The 19,401-nt window shown below is 48.4% G+C and overlaps 1 protein-coding gene across 1 annotated transcript in view; it reads right to left on the reverse strand.

Annotated features, from left to right (window-relative positions):
* Positions 1-984: 984 nt before the first annotated feature.
* Positions 985-19,401, reverse strand: part of XPNPEP2 (X-prolyl aminopeptidase 2) — a 28,737-nt gene continuing 10,320 nt past the window's right edge. Inside the window, exons 8-21 of the mRNA XM_006082125.3 lie at positions 18,522-18,623; positions 17,790-17,871; positions 17,342-17,537; positions 16,505-16,594; positions 13,378-13,487; positions 12,586-12,663; positions 11,419-11,490; positions 8,925-8,985; positions 7,027-7,096; positions 6,453-6,557; positions 5,963-6,022; positions 5,377-5,453; positions 3,058-3,147; positions 985-2,371 (exon numbers count right to left, since the gene is read on the reverse strand). Coding sequence (XP_006082187.1) covers positions 2,177-2,371; positions 3,058-3,147; positions 5,377-5,453; positions 5,963-6,022; positions 6,453-6,557; positions 7,027-7,096; positions 8,925-8,985; positions 11,419-11,490; positions 12,586-12,663; positions 13,378-13,487; positions 16,505-16,594; positions 17,342-17,537; positions 17,790-17,871; positions 18,522-18,623 — 1,388 coding nt within the window. The 3' untranslated portion in view covers positions 985-2,176. The remainder of the gene's footprint in view (positions 2,372-3,057; positions 3,148-5,376; positions 5,454-5,962; positions 6,023-6,452; positions 6,558-7,026; positions 7,097-8,924; positions 8,986-11,418; positions 11,491-12,585; positions 12,664-13,377; positions 13,488-16,504; positions 16,595-17,341; positions 17,538-17,789; positions 17,872-18,521; positions 18,624-19,401) is intronic.

The raw sequence follows: 19,401 nt of genomic DNA on the forward strand, positions 1-19,401 counted from the left end.
CTGGAGAAACAGGATAGTGTGGGGAACACTGGTTGGGTCTGAGTCCCAGTTCACCAGCTATTTGATACTGGTTGAGCCTGTTTTCTCATCTGTGAAATGGTGTGAGCCATACTCCTCGCCCTTTTCTGAGAGTTCTAGAGTCATCTGACTGGTTTGAATCCTGCTTTTTTCATTTCCTGGATGAGTGACCTTGAGTGAGTTGGTTAATCTCTATGAGCCTCTCTTATAAAATGGGGACAATAAAAGAACCTTCTCATAGGCCGTGGGAATTAAAGGAGAAAATGCAATAGTGTACCCTTAAACACTTCTTACGAAGGTAGATCTCACATTAAGTGTTCCTACCACAGTAAAAAAAAAAAAATCAAAAAGAATGCATGTAAAACACAGATCCTGGTACATACTAAACACTCCGTAGATGGTAGCACTGATGACGACGGTGTTGGTGGAACCTGTAATTTTATTATTAGTAGTTGTCTTTGTGGGGTGAGCATGTGAAGGAGCAAATGACTCAGCCAACAGAGGCCCACTGTTGGGTGCTAGAGGCCTCAGTGAGGCTGGCTCAGAGCCGGGGCACTTGGATGCAAGCATTGCTGGTGATAACTGTCACAGGCAAACTAGGCCTGGTGGTCCCAAGCTGGGGGACTCCTCTGCCTGGTGCCTTTGCCCAGCACCCTGCCTCAAAGGCTTGGTTCTCTCTGAGCAAAGATAGTGGCCCCAACTTTCCTGGACCACATTTGACAAATACCCCAGTGTGAAGCTCCCCTCTGTTCCTTCCATAAGGCTCCAAGACCTTTAGCGCAGGAAGTAATTGGCTAGGCGTGGCATGCATGGGAATACAGGAACACTGCACGCATGCTCACAGGCACATTCTCAAGCACATGTGCTCCCCAACTGAGCTTCTGGGAGCCTCACATCCCCACCCTCACCCTGCCTCCCCCACCACAAAAGCCACAGGTAATAGAAGTCCCCAGCAACACAGCAGACAATGCAAAACCTAAATGCAGGCTTTGTTGCCAGGTTGTTTTAAGTATCTAGCAGGATGTGAGCCCAGGTGGCTAACGGCTGGGCTGGCCAGAGAAAACTACCCTTCCCCACCCCCCAACAACAGTGGCTCAGAGAGCCAGAGAGGGCTGGGAGGTAGGCTAAGGGATTCTCCATGGTGCCAAAAGTCAAAAGAGTTGGACTGCTGGCCCATTCTGGTCCCACCATGTCCCAAACAAACACTGTGTATCTTGGGCAGATCCCACTCTGTCTGGACTCAGTTCTCTTATCTGTAAAATGGGCAAACCAGATACTGGCCTCACAGGTTAATGGTCATCCAAGGATACTGAAGGATTTAATAGCATCGTCACTGTGGCTGTACTTTGGAAAGTTAAATGGGCTCCCACATGCCAGGAAATCTGAGAGAATGATTCAGCATCACTGTTCAGGCTTTTCCCAACTTTGGGTAGGGCCATATTCCAGAGCGCTTCCCGCATTCCCTCCTACCCCATGGCCAGATTCCTATGGCTTAAGTCCCTATCCTGTCACTTGGCATGGAGCCCATCCAGGGTTTGGAAGTGATGGGCTCACACGTTGGGTGGAGGGCTGCTGTACATGCCCCTTCCCTGGCTGGTCTCCCTGACCCTGGGGTGGCAGTATGGCATCAGAGGACTCAACCACCCTCCCTTCTTCTCCCTTTATAGGCACAACAGGAAGCTTGGAAGCCACCCTTGTTCCTTCAGTCTATGGGCAAGCAGCCAGGAGGTCACTGTAGGGCCAGGTACAGGTGGGGGTGAATAGAGGCAACCTTAAGGGCATGGAGTTAGGAGCCAGTGTGAGGGAACAGCTCTGGTGGTTTTAGGGTGGGGCTCTCCCAGGGCCATGGGGCCCCTGGGGGTAAGGCACTGCCCTATATTGGCCTTTGGGGCGCAGCAGCAACAGGCTCTGCCAGGTTATAGGTTAGGCCTACTGGGCTCACTGGAGGAAAGGAACTAGCTGGCTCTCCTATCCTGGGGTTGGGAGCCGAGGGTGAGGTGTATAAGCCCAAGAAGCCCTGAGTGGCTGGGGCTTGGTCCTGGAGAAGGAAGCTGAGGACAAAGGTTTCCAGGCAATGGGCCAGCAGAAGCTCTTAGGGTATGGGTGGTGCAGGGTGAAGGGAGCTGAGTGACAGGGTTAGCGGGGGAGTCCTGGGCCTCTAGACACTCCAGCCAAGGATGGCAAGAGTGGAGGCTGCCAACAGAGAGGCCAAGAAGGTGGTGCGGGGAGCCCTCGCAGACAAGGGCTCTGTGTGCTGCTGCAACCACTTGAATTCCTCCAGTAGTTGGCGCTTCTCCAGCTCTGGGCCCACCTTCTCTCGGATGGTCTGGTAGTAGCGATTCAGGTATTGGAGCTGCAAAGGGTAGGAGGGATGAGGTGTTCCTTAGGGTGAGCTGCCGAGAGCTGAGATCTTGGTGCCATCTAGTCCCCTGCTGTGGTAGTCCAGCTGCTCACCTTGGCCCAAGTACCCATAGATACCCCATAGGGGATTTATGCACTTAGTACCCAATCTCTGGTCCTTCCCTTCTGATTCCCCAGCCATCATCAGGCTCAGGAATTCTCCAGGGCTTTTCAGAGGCAGTTTGAAAAGCTTTTCAGGGCTTTTCAGTGGCTGTTTAATGTCATAGTGACTTCCTTGGGGTGTGAGTCAGGGGCAGTGGATTTCAGGCCTGGCAATGACAGTAAGTAGGGCAGGCCTTATCCCATTTTACCAAAAAGGGTTCTGTGGTCCAGAGTGGGGGAGGGATTGATTTTAGTTCTAGGACTTGAGTTGGCAGAGTTCAGAGACCTAGTCTCAGACTCCCCAGGAAGTTACTACCTGGTCTGACTGGAGCTTTCAAGAACTCCTGGGATCTCTGGTGAGGGAAGAAGGCATACCACAGTGTGTGCCTACAGATACCACCAGTGTGAACCCTCCCAGTGGAATGGAAGGGGCATAGAGTCTTGGGGTAGGGGGAGCAGAGGCGAGAGAGGCCCAGGGTGGAGAAGGCAGGAACTGGTTCAGGGTCTGAAGGGTTGACAGTGCTGAAGGGCACTCACCTGCTCTGGGGACAGCAGTCTGACATCAATGAGATTCCGGTCATAGGGTACCAATGACACCACTTCAAAGGTCAGGTAAGTCCCTGGGTACTGTAAGGCCACCGGGAAGGTGGAAAAGCAGGAAAAGCAGGAAGTGAGTGAGGAGGAGGAGCTAGGCTGAAGGAAGTGCTGGAACACTCCACCCAGAAGCTATAGGCACAGGGAACTGACCCTTATCAAACCCAAGACTCAGAGGAGTCTTGGGTCTCCCACAATGCCCTTGGTTACCCCCCTTTCTACCACTTAGCACCCCACCTTTGGTGGTTCCCTCCTAATTCGTGAATTTAGACTTAGGTCTGTATTTCTCAAACTTTGTGCATCCACACAGCATCTAGGGAGCTTGTTAAATGTGTAGATTCTGAGACCCATGCCCCCAGACACTGGAGTGAGAAACTCTAGGGTGGGGCTGGGAACCTACAATCAAATAATTTAAAGATAAGTATTAGAATTTTATGTCTATCTGTCTATCTCCATATTTCTATCTATGTATCTATTGATGAATCTATAGAGACAAGTATGAAGAAAAAATAGCCCATAATTCCCATCTCCCATAGAGGTCTTGCATGTATATGCTTAGGAACTGGAGAGAATTATGCTAAGTGAAATAAGCCAGTCAGAGAAAGTAAATATCACATGATCTCACTCATTTATGGAATATAATGAACAACATAAACTGATGAACAAAAACAGATCCAGAGACAGAGAAACATCGATCAGACCATTAAACCTCAGAGGGAAGGAAGGGGAGGGTGGCGGTAAGGGGGAGAGATCAACCAAAGGACTTATATGCGTGTATATAGGCCTAACCAATGGACACAGACAACAGGGGGGTGAGGGCATGAGTGTGTGTGTGTGGGGGTAAGGACACATATGTAATAACTTAATCAATAAAGAAACAAAAAAAGGGGGGGAAAAAGAAAATTCAAACTACAAAAAGATACCCAATATTTGAAAGTCTCCTCCCTGCCTGCTTTCTTTCCTGAAAACATTTTAGACATATACAGTATATATGTTTATATTTTTAAAATTCATGCAAAACGGACCCTATCATACACTATTCTGCACATTCTCTTCCCCACCTCACCTCAATAGTAAACCTAGGAGAGCACTCCATGTTAGCAGAGGGAGATGCAGCTCATTCTTCTTAAGGGCTGCATGAGGATCCATAGTATGTGGATCATGATTTATTTAACCAGTGATAGATATTTAGACTGTATCTACTCCTTAACCTATGACCATTGATACTACAGTCAACATCATTGTATATAAACATCTTGGTGATCTTTTGTGACTATATCCAGAAGGTATATATCTGGCAGAGGGAATGCTGAGATAAAAAGTACAGGCAAAAAAAAAATAGTACAGGCATTTTATTTTGTTTTGTTTTGTTTTGTTTTGTTTTGTTTTGTTAATCCTCACCCAAGGACATTTTTCCTATTGCTTTTTAAAGAAGTGGAAGAGACAGAGAGAAAGAGACATCAATGTGAGGAAGACACATTGATTTGTTGCCTCCTTTAGGCACCCTGACTGGGGATTGAACCTACAACCTGGGTATGTGCCCTGACCGGGAATCAAACTCTTAACTTTTCAGTGTATGGTATGATGCTCCAACCAACGCCACACTAGCCAGGGTCATAGCTGTTTTTTAAATGTTCATTTTTACAAATAAACTTTACTACCATTTTGTGAAATTATAAGGGCATTCAATTAGTAGTGCTGAAATTGAGATTGGCTTGCATTTACAGATTAATTTAGGTAGAAATGTCATCTTCATAATATTGAGGCTTCTTTCTGGAGAGCACCATTTACTTAAATCTTTTTTATATCCCTGAGTAGAGATTTTTTCCATGTAAGTTTTTGAAAGTTTGTACCTACGTAGTTTATCTTGTTGGTTGCTATTATACGGAATTGTTACTTCTCAAAAGCTCCCCTGGTGATCATTATATACATTGAGAACCAATGATTTAGGGCAGGAATACTGACTCATTTGGTCTGGATTGGGACCTGGGCATTGGTGTTTAAAAAAAAAAAGCTCTCTAGATGGTTCTAATATTCTAATATGCTCTCTAGATGGTTCTAATATTCTAATATGCAAACAGGTTTGAGAAACTCCGATTTATAAAATTTTTCTGGAGCTAAGGAAGACTCCAAATAAATTTATGTCCACACATTCAGATGCCCTTTCCTGTGACCTTCTGTAGACCCTTCTACACACACACACACAGCCCAAAGTCACTGCCATGCTGTTTAAGCTTCCAGCCCATCTCAATGGCACTTTACCTTGGTCTTTGCTTCTACCACGAGGGCCACATCTTCAAGACGGATCCCAAATTCGCCATCCTGATAGTAACCAGGTTCTGGGAGACACAGAGATGCTGGTTGCATTAAGCAGGGGGAAAACCTGAGCCAAGACTTCCTGTACCAAATGAGGAGTGGCTACAGAGTATGGCTGCCTGGCTGCCCTTGCCTGGTGACCAGGGCAGACCCACCGCTTGTTAGATGTTCATTGGCTACCCTGAGGCAACCTGCCGGGCCTCAGCTCCCTCTAACCTCCCTTGTAGCCTAGTGGGGAAGACATCAGGGCCCACTTGGGACCTGGAGGGACTTCCATCTCCCTGTGTTTCTGTTTTGTTACCCCAATAGTTGATTGGAGACTCTATAGTTGGATGTACAGCTGGGAACCAACTCCCAAAAGCAAAGTGAGGGTATGGGCTGAAGAGGCAACACATTTGGGACTGAGAGTGGGGAGTAGAAAGAGGGCAGCAGTTGATCCCAGGTGTGCCTGTGCCTGCCATGTTCTCTAGACTGCAGTCCTGGGCTAGTCTTGGGGTGCAGGGTGGGGGTTGAAGGAGCCCAAGAGTCATACCAATGGAAGTGAACATGCCCTTGCCCATAGTAAGGCCGCTGGAATGGAATCCCACTGGCCCTGGAAAGGGAGATATAGGTAAAGTTTCAGTGTTCCTGTACTCACCAGCTTGGAAAGTAGCAGGCTCTCTGGAACAGTAGGTAACTGGGGATTCCTGGGTACCTCTAGCAGCACTTGTCCACCATGTTATTGTCTACCTTACAGACCAGATTGACTCTAGCTTTTCTTTCTGCAGGGTCTCTGCCAGTTAGCTACTAGGTATTGGCCTGCTACTCCTCTCTCTGGGGCCCTCCCAGATGCCAGGCAGGCCACCGGAGTGGCCAAACTGCCAGCATTTCTCACTTACCCCACGGAGCATCACTTCCCACCAGCTGGGTAACCTTGGATGGGTCACTGCATCTCTGAGGGTTTGGTCATTTCCATAACTATGAAAGGATCTACCATGTTCAGAAGAAGGAGAACCCTGAGGGAGTGTTGAGGAGATACTTACACTCATGCACACACAGGAAGTTGCCAATGCCATGGCCTGTCCCGTGGCCATAATTGAGCCCAACCTCCCACAAGGCTTTGCGGGCAAAGGCTTCCAACATTGGTCCTGGAAGAGAGATGGCACCCAGTCAGTCTGCTGGACCCCAAACTGTTCACCTTGCTCCTTTCTTGCTGTCCTGTTTTAGAGCCAACTACCAGGATGGTGCCTGTGGAGAGGGGCTGTTGAAAGGTAGGTAAGCCTGTACTATCTCCAGCACACCTTACGTCGTACCCATTATCTGGACTGATGACTCTATTACAATTTCTCCACATCTGTCAAGACACCTACTTCCTCCAGGAATCCTCCCATGACTCCTGCAGCCCACACTAACCTCCCCAACCTAAGCTTAGATCAAGAGGCAGGAGGCCTGGGTTCAAAGCCTGGCTCTCCTAGTGACTCTGTGTAACCTTGGGCAAATCGCTTTCTCTCTCTAGGCCGGGTTTTCTTATCTATACAACATATGGGTGATGATATAATTCCTGCCCGCCCCCCCAGTAACTCCTCCAGGGTGTCCAGCCTGGTCTCTGAAACCTACCTGATGTACCAGCAGGAAAGATGAGTCTGGAAAGATCGATATTTCCTATCAACACGCGGGTATATGCCTCCTGATGCAGGGGAAGAGGGAGAAATAAGGTGGCACATAAGAAGGGGAACTCGAGAGTTTCCAGCTGTTTGGCCTATGTGTATGTAGGTGTGTGGGCCCAAGCCTGTGTGTGTGGGGGGGAGGGTGTTGGGAGGGAGGTGAATGTTCATGTATGGTCACCCAGGTTCTAAAACATGCCCAGAGGTGGCTGAAGGGGACCTGCCCAAAGCTTGGTGCATGGGATGCTTGTAAATGATGGTGAGCTGAGACAGTGACAGCAGGGGCTTGGGAGGCAAACTCCCTGGGCTGGAACCCTGACTTGGCCACTCACAAACTCTGAACCTTAAGCAAGCACCTTTAACCTCTCTGGGTCTCACTTTCCTCTTTTATGATGGGATGACCACAATACTAGCTCATAATGTTGCTGGGAGGAGTAGGGAGACTCATGCACGTAAGGTGCTCCCGACAGAGTAAATGCTCAAATTGAGGCCAGAGCCCTTATTACCATTATCATGATCATCCTTTAGTTTTTTTAAGGTTTAAAATTTGGGTTGGGATCTGATAGTGTGCCAGATCAGCCTCATTTGGTCAGGGCTGTGACCTTGTGGAAAAAGAAAGGAAAGTGGTCCTAGCCGATTTGGCTCAGTGGATAGAGCGTCGGCCTGTGGACTGAAGGGTTCCAGATTCGATTCTAGTCAAGGGCACATGCCCAGATTGCGGGCTTGATCCTCAATAGGGGACACACAGGAGGCAGCCCATCAATGGTTCTCTCTCATCATTGATGTTTCTATTTCTCTCTCCCTCTCCCTTCCTCTCTGAAATCAATAAAAATATGTTAAAAAAAGAAAAAAGAAAGGAAATTGGGCTGACAGCAGCCTCTTTTCCTGGTCAGGCCCTATAGCAGTGATGGCGAACCTATGACATGCGTGTCAGAGGTGACACGCGAACTCATTTTTTTGGTTTATTTTTCTTTGTTAAATGGCATTTAAATATATAAAATAAATATCAAAAATATAAGTCTTTGTTTTACTATGGTTGCAAATATCAAAAAATTTCTATATGTGACATGGCACCAGAGTTAAGTTAGGGTTTTTCAAAATGCTGACACGCCGAGCTCACTGCCCTATAGCAATGTCACACACACACACACACACACACACACACACACACACACACACACACACACACGTTTTTCATCTCGGGCAGGACAACCTAGGGCAGCAGACTCAACCCGCTAAACTGTGAGCTCCTTGAGGCCTAACCAGTGCTTACATTTTCAGTGCAATGCCTGAACCACAGTCTGCTTGCTGAATGCATGAATGCAGCCACCTGCTCCCCACTTTCCCCAGAGGCCCCCTAGTGAACATAGATGAGGTCCCAGCCTCTGCATCAAGCAGACCAGCCCTCACTGCTTCCTGAAAAGCCCCAGCTCCTTTCCACCTCTGAGACTTTCCTCCTGGAATGCCTTTCTTCCTCCTTTCTGCTGAGCACAGAGCTAGGCACACAGACAGCACCAAGAAAATATTTGTTCATTGATTTCCTGAAATGAGATGATGATAAGCTTGGGCACATCTAAACGAATGCCATTCACATCATGGTTATGACTACTTCCAATGATAGCACACAGGCAGCTACACAGATTGTGAAGTTCTGTTGGTGGCCTGAAACATCTCTGGGGAAGAACCCGGAAACACTGGGTTTTGTGGTACTAACTTGCTGTGTGAACATGGGCAAACTACTTAACCTTTCTGGGCCTCAGATTTGGTAAAATGAAAGGGCTCTTAATAGAGTGATCTCTTGGGTGTCCCTGGAATGAGGATGGGTAGAGGAAATCTAGGTCTAATGCTTACCTTTTGGAAAGCAGACGGGGTGCCCCAGTGGACTGTTCTGGTGATGTCTGTGGTTCCGCCCCTGTGTAGAAGGAAAATCAACATGTCCAGCTCTGCTGAACACCTGGGGGTAGGGATCGTGCCTGTGTGCTTCCTGTGTGCTCTCAAGGAGGGTTTGAGTGGCAGGGCTGGGACAGGGGTGGGTGGGAGGAAGATGACTGCCATCAGCAAATGCCCATCTTCAGCATTTATGGGTGAAGGAGCTGCAAAGCTATCAAAATCAAATTACTATATTGTCGGGCAATCCTGAGTTTTCACAAACAGCTCCCCATTCTGGCTGTTTGTAAACTTGGCTTTGCTTGGGTCAGGCTCACTCTAAAAGCAAGGCTTCTTCCACGCCTGGCCAGCGGTGGCTCAGTAGTTGAGTGTTCACCTATGAACCAGGAGGTCGTGGTTTGATTCCCAGTCAGGACACATGCCCGGGTTGTGGGCTCTATCCCCAGTGGGGGACATGCAGGAGGCTGCTGATCAATGTTTCTATCTTTCTCCCCTTCTCCCTCTTTGCAATCAATAAAAATATATTAAAAATAAAAGCAATGCTTCTTCCAGGCTTTGTGAGAGGTGGGAGGGGATTGTCCCATTTTTACAGACTGGGAAACAGATCCAGAGACATCATAACATGCACACATTCAGATAGTTATTTACTATCCATAGAACACTTTTGGCAGCTCCCTGGGAAGGGAGAGAGAGCAGGTTTCATTATCTCCATTTCACAGATGAGGCGATTAAGGCTGGGAGGCCCTGTCCCTCTCTGAGCCTCAGTGAAGCCAGCCCTGCATCAAGAACTCACTCTCCACACAGTTGCTCTACTGTGAACATGGATCTGACCCAGGAATTTGCTCAGAGTCCCAGTGAACTGAAGCCAGAAGCCAAAAAGTCTGACTCCAAACCACCAGCTGCAGCTGTTCCCCGAGGATGGCCCATGTGTCCAGCCTGGGAGGGGGGAGGGGAGAAATGGTCCCAGGGCCCTGGGGACTCCTCCTTGGGAGCAGCTCACAGGGCGTGGCAGACTTCTTCAGAAGGAGAGAAGTGAGGTGACCATTTCCCTGGCCTCACCCTGCTCTGAGCATGCCCCAATCCAGCAACGCCCCACAAATTCACTTCCCCTTTGCACACTGGCTGTGCCCAGTACACAAAGAGCCACACTGGTCACTAGGAAAGGCTGCTGGGCTGCGTGCCTGCTCTTCTGGCTCTCAGGGCCGTGCTCAGAACATGCTAAATGCCTTTGCCATTAGCACATTCACCATTTCTACAAGATAGAGGATGACAAACTGTTCGAAGCTACTCCTCCATCAGTCCCAGCACCTCTTCTTTCCCTCAGTCCACTTGCTTCCTAGATGAGAAGGGAAACTCTTCCAGCTCCTCTCAGCTCAGCTCCTGTGTGAATGATTGGTTACATATTTGGAAGGAATGGGGTTAGCCTGTACTGCATGGCTGGCATTTCCTGGTGTTCAGGTTGTGCACTGTGTAAGGGTAACACATCTAAAGGAATGCCATTCACTCCATGTGAGAGCACACAGGTGGACACACAGATTGTGAAGTCTTGGTGCAGGGGTTACAGCAACCTCTTACATCAAAACATCTTACAGCAAAACATTGATCTGCTGCCTCCTGCATGGCCCCCACTGGGAATTGAGCCCGCAACCTTGCCAGTGTGGCTCAGTTGGTTGGGCGTTGTCCCGTGCACCAAAAGGTTACTGGTTTGATTCTTAGATGCTCACACAAGCCCAGGTTGTGGGCTCCATCCCCGTGGGGGGAGGGGAGGTGCAGGAGGCAGCTGATCAATGTTTCGTTCTTGCATCGTTTAACTCTCGCATCAATGTTTCTCTCTCTCCCTCTCCCTTCCCCTCTCTCTAAAAATCAATGACAAAAATCTTTAGAAAACAAACATAGGACAGTGCCCTACATGTGGTTGTGCATGCACTCAGGGGAGCACACACCGACACATACCCATGATCTGGGTGTCCCTTGAGATTGCTTCTCTTGCGGGCCTGTTGCTTTTGGATTCTGCCCATACCCCCAACCTGACATGGTCACCTCACCCATGCAGGTGGGAGGGGAGGGGGCTGAGGAGGATGCATGGCTTGGCAGTGTGTGCATGAGTGGGTGAGAGTATGGGTTCACTGATTGTGCAGCAAGGCAGGGCTGCTAAGCATGCCTGTTCAGACTGTGTAATAATATGTGGGCTTAAAAACATTTTATTTGAGCCAGAGGAATCATCCTGATTCTCACTGAGGTGCTGCATGGGCAACCTTACTGTTTTGGTCTCTGTGTGTTTCCCACTGTGCAGAACCCGCCCTCCCCAGTGTAAAAATGGGAAGGCTCATTCAATGCAAGCCTTTCCTTTCTCGGATGAAGAATCCATGATCAGGATGGGAAAGCTTTGGCCAGCTATGGGCCACCCAAGGTGTCTGGGCTGAGACAGCCAGGCCAGAGTGTGGTAGAGGCTACATACCAGTATTGTCCCCCAGAATCCACCAGGTACATCTCATCTGAAGTCAGCTTGCGGTGAACCTCCTTTGATGGGCTGAGAAGGGGAGAGATGCTGAGAAAAGGAGCAGCCAATCCCTGTGCTGGGTGGGGTGGGGGTCCTCTATGAAAGCGGAGGAACCCCCCTCACCCCTGGGGGCTGGACTTTTAGGTTGACTCCTTTGGTGAAGTCATTATCTCCCAAAGGGCCCTAGGAAAGTCCTCAGCTTCTGCCACTAATGTCCTCAGCATGTATCTGTTTATCCTGCACTTCACAAGCAAGGCCCCGGTCTCCAGGGAGGAGAGAAGGAAAGTTCCCAGAATGTGGGGGCTGGGAGAACTGCAGAGAGCACTCACTGCAGTCATCACCTTTTACATAAAGAGAAACCAGTCTGCAGAGGCCAAGGGAGTTGCAAAAGCCATGGGGTAAAGCGGGGAGGGAGCTGGGCCTGGACTCTTTCTCTAACTTCCTGCTGCCTCCTAGAGCAGAGGGCCCTGAGGAGCCAAGGTGCAGGTACTCAAGGATGGGGCTGGAGAGCAAGGTCTGGTAAGGCCGAGGAGTTCCTACCTAGGCCAAGGCAGCTGAGGACTTGGGAGATGCCACGGGAGGGAATTCTGGGATAGGCTAGGCTGGCCCTTGGAGGATGTCTGACCTAGCCTTGTTGTGCCCATGCCAGCCTGAGGCATCTGGTCAGCTTGACCTCCCAAATTTCATCAGGCAGGCCTACAGATGTTTGTGTCCTATGGAGCCAAACATTTAGCCAGCCTACATCTTGGGCCCACCTTAGTTGGTTCAGGCTGAATGAACAGGCCTTTCTCCCCATATGCTTGTGAGCTTTAAGAATTAACTCACATAAATAACTCACAGGACATCAAGGAAAAGCATCCAGCATCAGCCCTGCTTCTATTCCAGATCCCTTAGCCCCGAGTGCTCACAAAGTCACAGCCTCTTGGGGGAAAATTGCTCGGGCCTTTTAATTCTAAGGAGACCCCCCAACCTACCCACTGGGCCCCACTCCCCACCCTCAGCCCCCACAGTGCTAAAGGCCTCAAAGTTTAAATATGGACTCGGGTCCCAGAGCATTACTTCCTCCACCCCCACTCCCCCTGCTCATACACTGGGATCCCCAGAAAATTCTTTTTCCTGAAGTACCTGTAGTGGGCCAGGGCAGCGTTAAGACCACTAGCAGAGATGGTTTGGAAACTGGGTCCAGAGGAAAACTTTTCTTTTCTACAAAGTACAAGGCAGGAATGGTCAATGAATGGGCCCAGGATATCGAACAAGGGCAAATGAAGGTCACAGCTGTCTCTACCTCAGCCAGACTCTCCCAGTCCCACCTCTTGGTTCCATCTTCCCAAGTCCTGACCTGCCACTTATAGAGCACTCAAGGTCAGAGAAGGAGGGACTATATACACTAGTTATTCCTCCTCCACCTCCATTTTACAGATGGGGAAACCAAGGCCTATATGACCCACAGTGTGTTCGTGGTAAAGCAAGAGTGAAGAAACCTAGTTCCCTGTATTTAAAAACTTCCCTAACCCGGGAGCAGCATCCTTCACCTCAAACCTACAGCCTGCCTATGACCTGGTGCCCTCAGGAAACCTCCATCTTCAACTTTATATTGTCAAGTGGTCCAGGGGCCAATAGATCTGAACCAGCTGCCCCCAGGGAGAACTAGCTATGCCTGAAGCAGACACTAGGGGGTGATATTGGGTTGTGGCCCTTGAAGTTGTTCTACTATCAGCTGGGGCTGGAGAATGTCACCCAACACTCCCTGCCCAGCTCCAGGACCACCCAAGAACCAGTCACTCATAGTTCCAGAGAGGCCCCCAAACACAAGGAGGGTCTTCTTCTCCCCCAAAGTATGGAGACCAAGTCCCCCTCCCTTCCCCCACTCCCACATTAGAAGATAATCAGCCAAAAAGGACAGCCGTGGTCCTTCACCCTCGGAATGTGTCCAGTAGCTGTGCCCCTGAGAACTCGTCCACTGTGCCTTTGGGCACGTTCTTCTCCAGCCAGACCAAGTAGCAGATCAATGCCACAGCATCCTGCACCTGGAGTGGGGCAAGCAGAGAAACCGGCTGAGGAACAGTCTCAATCAAGGCTCCAGGATGATGAGACCAGGTGGCTGGTCTGGCTGAACTTTAAGAACATGAGGGTTTCACCGGCTATTTGATAATATGAAGGGATTCTTGTTAGTGTTTATGTATGTAATTACAGGGTAGTGATGTTTTGAAGAGTCCTTGTCTTTTAGAGATACTTACTGACATGTTGACAGAAGAAAGGATATCATATCTGGGATTTGCTTTAAGGTCACCCAGCAGCAGAGGGTGGGGAATGGAGGAGATGAATGTGGGTTTGCAGACAATATGGAATTGCCCATATTGATGACAGTTGAAACTCAGTGATGGTGTATGGGAATCATTATGCCATTTTCTCCACTTTCACATATGTTTAAGATTTTCCATAAGAAAAAGTTTTTTAAAATGTGCTTTATCCTTATTTTATTGGGAATATCCAAAAGAGTGAGCCATCCTCTTGCCAGGGTGAGAAAATAATTACAGCGAACACTTGGAAATGTGCCTGACAGTGCTCAAAGCAATACATATATCATTTAATATAATAATTATATGTATGTAATTATATATAATTACAAATTTATATAATTCATATGATTCTTACATATTTATATAATTATATATTTACATGTATATACACATTATATGTATGTACATACATTTATATAATATGTAATTATATATTATATATTGATTATATATTATAATGAAAATACTTAAACATAATAATTTATTAATATTTATTATATATAGCCAGCCTCTGTAGCCACAGGCTCTGTATCCACAGATTTAACCAACCATGGATCAAAAATATTTGAAAAAGTATTCAGAAAGTCAATCCCTAAACAATACAGTATAACAACTATAGGGTGGGGCAAAAGTAGGTTTACAGTTGTTCATATGCAAAATAATACAATAATTAGTAAATAATACAAGAATAAACTTCATTTCATGTACTCACAACTGTAAACCTACTTTTGCCCCACCCTTTATTTACTCCACATTTGCATTACATTAGGTATTATAAGTAATCTAGAGATGATTTAAAGTATATGGAAGGAGCCCTAGTCAGTATGGCTCAATGGATAGAGCATCGGCCTGCAGACTGAAGGGTCCTGGGTTCAATTCCAGTCAAGGGCACATACCTCTGTTGCAGGCTCCTCCCTGGCCTTGGTTAAGGGTGCGTGCAGGAGGCAACCAATCAATGTGTTTCACTTACATCAATATTTCTCTCTGTCTTTCCCTCTCTTCCACTCTCTCTAAAAATCAATGGAAAAATATCCTCGAGTGAGGATAAATAAATAAATAAATAAATAAAGTATATGGGAGGATGTGTGTAGGTTATATGCAAATACTAGAACATTTTACATAAGGGACTTGAGCATCTGCAGATTTTGGTATCTGAGGGGGTCCTGGAACCAATCTTCTGTGGATATCGAAAGATGACTATTATTGATATTACTAGAGGCCCAGTGCACAAAAATTTGTGCACTCGGGGGGGTCCCTCAGCCGGCCTATGCCCTCTTGCAGTCTGGGACCCCTCGGAGGATGTCCACCTGCTGGTCTAGGCCTGCTTCCTGGGGGATTGGGCCCAAGCTGGCAGTCAGACATCCCTCTGGCAGCCCAGCAGCCCTCGGGGGATGTCCACTTACCAGCAGGGAGCAGACCTAAGCTGCAGTTGGACATCCTTAGTGCTGCTGAGGAGGCGGGAGAGGCTCCCGCCACCACCGCTGTGCTGGCAGCCATCAGCCTGGCTTGTGGCTGAGCAGAGCTCCCCCTGTGGAAGCGCACTGACCACCAGGGAACAGCTCCTGCATTGAGCATCTGCCCCCTGGTGGTCAGTGTGTGTCATAGTGACCAGTCATTTGCAGTCGTTCTGCTGTTAGGGTCAATTTGCATATTACCTTTTTATTATATAGGAGGATAGAGGCCTGGTGCATGGGTGGGGGCCGGCTGGTTTGCCCTGAAGGGTGTCCTGGATCAGGGTGTGGGTCCCCACTGGGGTGCCTGGCCAGCCTGGGTGAGGGGTTGATGGCTGTTTGCAGGCTGGTCAAGCCTCCCCCCCAGGGGGGACCCTCACCCCATGGAGGTTTGGCCAGCCTGGGTGAGGGGCTGATGGCTGTTTTCAGGCTGGCCACACCCCCTTTAGTGTTGGGGGTCCCCCTTGGGTGCCTGGCCAGTCTGGCGAGGGGCTGAGGGTTATTTTCAGGCTGGCCAAGCCCCCCGGCGATGAAGCTCCCAGCCTCTCCTTCCTTCCTTTCTTTCTTTCTTTCTTTCTTTCTTTCTTTCTTTCTTTCTTTCTTTCTTTTTTTCTTTCTTTCTTTCTTTCTTTTTATTCTGGGATTTATTTACCTCCTATAATTGAAACTTTGTAGCCTTGAGTGGAGCTCAGAGCCAGCCAGGGCGGGGCGGGAAGCTTGGCTTCCTCCATCACTGGGGCAACCAAGCCTCCTGCTTGCTCCAGCTCCACGGCTGCCAGCCGCCATCTTGGTTGGGTTAATTTGTATATAGTTGCTCTGATTAGCTGGTGGGTGTGGCTTAAGGCATAGCAAAGGTATGGTCAATTTGCATGTTTGTCTTTTATTAGTGTAGATAATATATGAGTTTTATGTACACATATATCATATATAGTATAATATATATTATATATTTATTTAATCTTCAAAACAACCCTATGCTGCAGATTACTATTTTAATCCTCACTTTACAGATAATGTAACTGAGGCCCAGAGAGGTGAAGCCACTTGCCCAAGGTCACCCATCTAGGAGGTGAGCTGGGGTTTGAACTCTGATACCTTAGCTCCAGGGCCTGTGTTCTAAACCACTATACCATGCCAGGAGTAAGGTAGTAAAGCACTGGTTTATGCCTAGGAATTCTGTGTCCACTTCTGTTTCATTGAAGGGGCTTCTTCAGGCTCCTCCTGCAGGGTCCCCTTTGTAACCCTTCAGATTGGGAGCTTCAAAAAGGCTGTTCTGCCTGCCCATGGACTTACGTGGCTGGCCTTGAGGAGAGTCTGCTCCTTGCTGTTTTTCACCGCCTTGGTTACCATCACTGGGGAGTAGGTTTCTGCTATGATTTTATCCTGTCATGTGCAGAGAAGAAGAGGTCTGAGAACCTTTTCCAAGGGACAGTATGTTTGAAATGGATTGACAAGAAATCCTGGCTGAAGGGAGACTTGCCTATCCCTATGGTGGCAATGACTTTTCCTTGTGTCCTTTCTGGCTATTCAGGTCTTTCCTAGTCTTCCATGGCCAGCTTAACCTTCCCTCCTTCCTGCCCTTCTATCACTCCCTGCCTCTGGATCCCACCAGCGCTCTGGGACAGATCAGAGCCTGGCCCCCACCAGTCAATGGGCTGTTCTGACAGTGAGTTTCCTGTCCATCATACCCCAACATATATCACTTATTGAGCACGTACTGTGTGCCAGGCACTGTGTTTTACATGCACTATTTCCTCTATAGCTCCTCAGAGCAACTCCTCTAAGGTTGGGACTCTTATCGCCATTTAACAGGTGAGGGAACAGAGGTCCAGCTTGGATAAGTCAGTTGTCCAAGGTCATTGCACAACCAGTTGGGGCAAAGCCAGGACTCAGTCTCAGGCTTGGCATCCTCAAAGCCTCTGCTCTACCAAGCTGTACTCCCTCTAGCCTCCTTGACAATCTCTGAGTTTTCTGTGGACAGACAACTGGTTCTTTTCCTTCTCTTCCCAGGGAGGCCTAGGAGGGGGTTCACTGCACCATTTCTGACTGACCAACTGCCAGAATGGCTGAGGGGCTTCTCAGGGCTGGAGTGGGGCAGTGTCTGGCCCAGGCTGGGCCTGGCAAACCCACCTGGGGTATCACGTTGTAAAACGCATACATAGTATTGCTGGTCCCAATCCAGATCCTCACAGCTCCTGAGGCGTAGGCTTGGACACTGTTATAGACTTGGCTATAATCTTCAAGTTGCACACACATGGGTCCTGTGCAGCTGGAGTTCAGATACTGCAGGGTCTCGGAGTTAAAGCGACTCTTGTTTACAAATAACCTGAGTAGGAAGGCAAGATCAGGAAAGTCCTGAGAATATTTAAGGACAACGCAAAGGACCTGAGGCCCTTTGTTGCTGGAGGCCAGGGAGTGGGAGCAGACCAGATTTGGAATAGGTGGGAACAGCGGTCAAAGGGGTAGGAAAAACTCCAAGCTCATGGGAAGGCTGCATACGGTGGTAGGGTAAGTGGTGGAGCAGTGAAGGGTAGAAATGGGAGAAAGTCCAGCACAGCAAGGCAAAGAAAAGCCATACCTGATGGACGAGTCCGTGAGCAGCGTGTAGGAATAGAAGAAGGGGTTATAAGGGATGTCACTACTGCGCAGGTTGAAGAGCCCTGGGGAGGAGGAAGGGACTATGTATGAGGCTGAACTGCTTGAAGCCAGCACATTTGACGCCTATGCGGCACTATTTGCTTTGGCACCCCAAAGATTGCCAGCAGCACCCCTGCTTCATCTACCTTTGCATATTTCTCAGTCTTTGGGGGTGGGGGTGTCTTTGAGGCGGGGATGAGAGTTATGGACCCTTCTCTCAGAAAAATGCAGATGCCCAGTCAGCAGTAAGCACACAGTTTCAGGGGGTTCCCAGATTATCTGAAGCCTAGAGCTGGGGTCCGGTAAGAAGCCCTTGGGCCACACAGGGACAGAACAGAGCTTCACTGGGTGCTAAAGCTGGATGTGTGAGTGCCATGGGATGGGGTCTGGGCTGCTGGGAGTTGTTTTCTGAGCCTCTTCCCGTTCATGAGACAGAAACCTTTGCTGTTGTAGTCAGGCCATTCCTCCAGTGGCCTGGGGACTGGCCCCAGATTGCCCTGGACTTCCTTGTTGCTTCATTCAGCAGATATGATCTCCTTCCCTCTCCCCTTAGTTCCCATAGGCCATGGCCACAGGAGTGGTGGGCACCTGGTGGCTGGGGGAGGAGTCCTACGCTGCAGGGTCCAGGAGGCTTGAGGGTTGGAGGAAGCCAGTCTCCCACATGTGTACTCACAGGCTGTCTCATCAAGCATTGACAGAAGCACAGCAGTTGGGGCCTTGCGATGCTTCTGCATCTGGCTGCGAATGTTAGATACTTTCTCCTGCCAGGTGCTCCCTAGAAGCAAAGGAGCCCAAAGAAAGCATGAGTAACATACCTTCTCTTTGACACTCTCTGAGGGGGCTCCCTTAGGGCAATAGTTTTTCATTTCTCTAAAAGCAGTGGAACTCTTTCTTTAAATAAACTTCTACTCTTGCAGTCCTTAGGGATATGGGCTCTGGACCCACGCTATCTGGGTTTAAATCCTAGCTCTGCCATTTCTAGCTGGGTGACCCTGGGCAAACTAGTTATATTTTGCACATGTGTAAAATGGGAACAGATCATAATGATAGTATCATTAGGATTGTTATGGGGGATCAAATGAATTCATATATAGGGTGTCCCCCCAAAATGTGTACACACACATTGAATAATTACAAAGGCAGTGTTTATTAAAATACATTTCATTTTCAAAATTGAGCTATCAGCTGCTAAAGTGTGCATACATTTTTGGGGATTCCCTGTATTTAAAAATTTTACTGGATTTATTGTGATGACATTTGTTAGTAAAATTATACGGGTTCCAAGTGTATATTGTATTGTGTGTTCACCACCCCAAATCAAGTCTCCTTCTGTCACCATTTATCTCCCTTTACCCTGAATACATATTTGTAATGCGCATAGAATGGTGTACTGGGGTATAGTGAGTCGGATACAACTTTCTGATCAATAAATATGCATGCAGAACAGAGAGCAGGAGAGCAGCCCTAGTTGAAGGGCAAAAGAATAGGACTGGGCCATGTTTAAGTCTCTTCCCTGCAGTAACCCTGGTGCTTAATACACCACAGATCTGGTC

This window comes from Myotis lucifugus, unplaced genomic scaffold, assembly GCF_000147115.1.
Source record: "Myotis lucifugus unplaced genomic scaffold, Myoluc2.0 scaffold_2, whole genome shotgun sequence".
NCBI lineage: Eukaryota > Metazoa > Chordata > Mammalia > Chiroptera > Vespertilionidae > Myotis > Myotis lucifugus.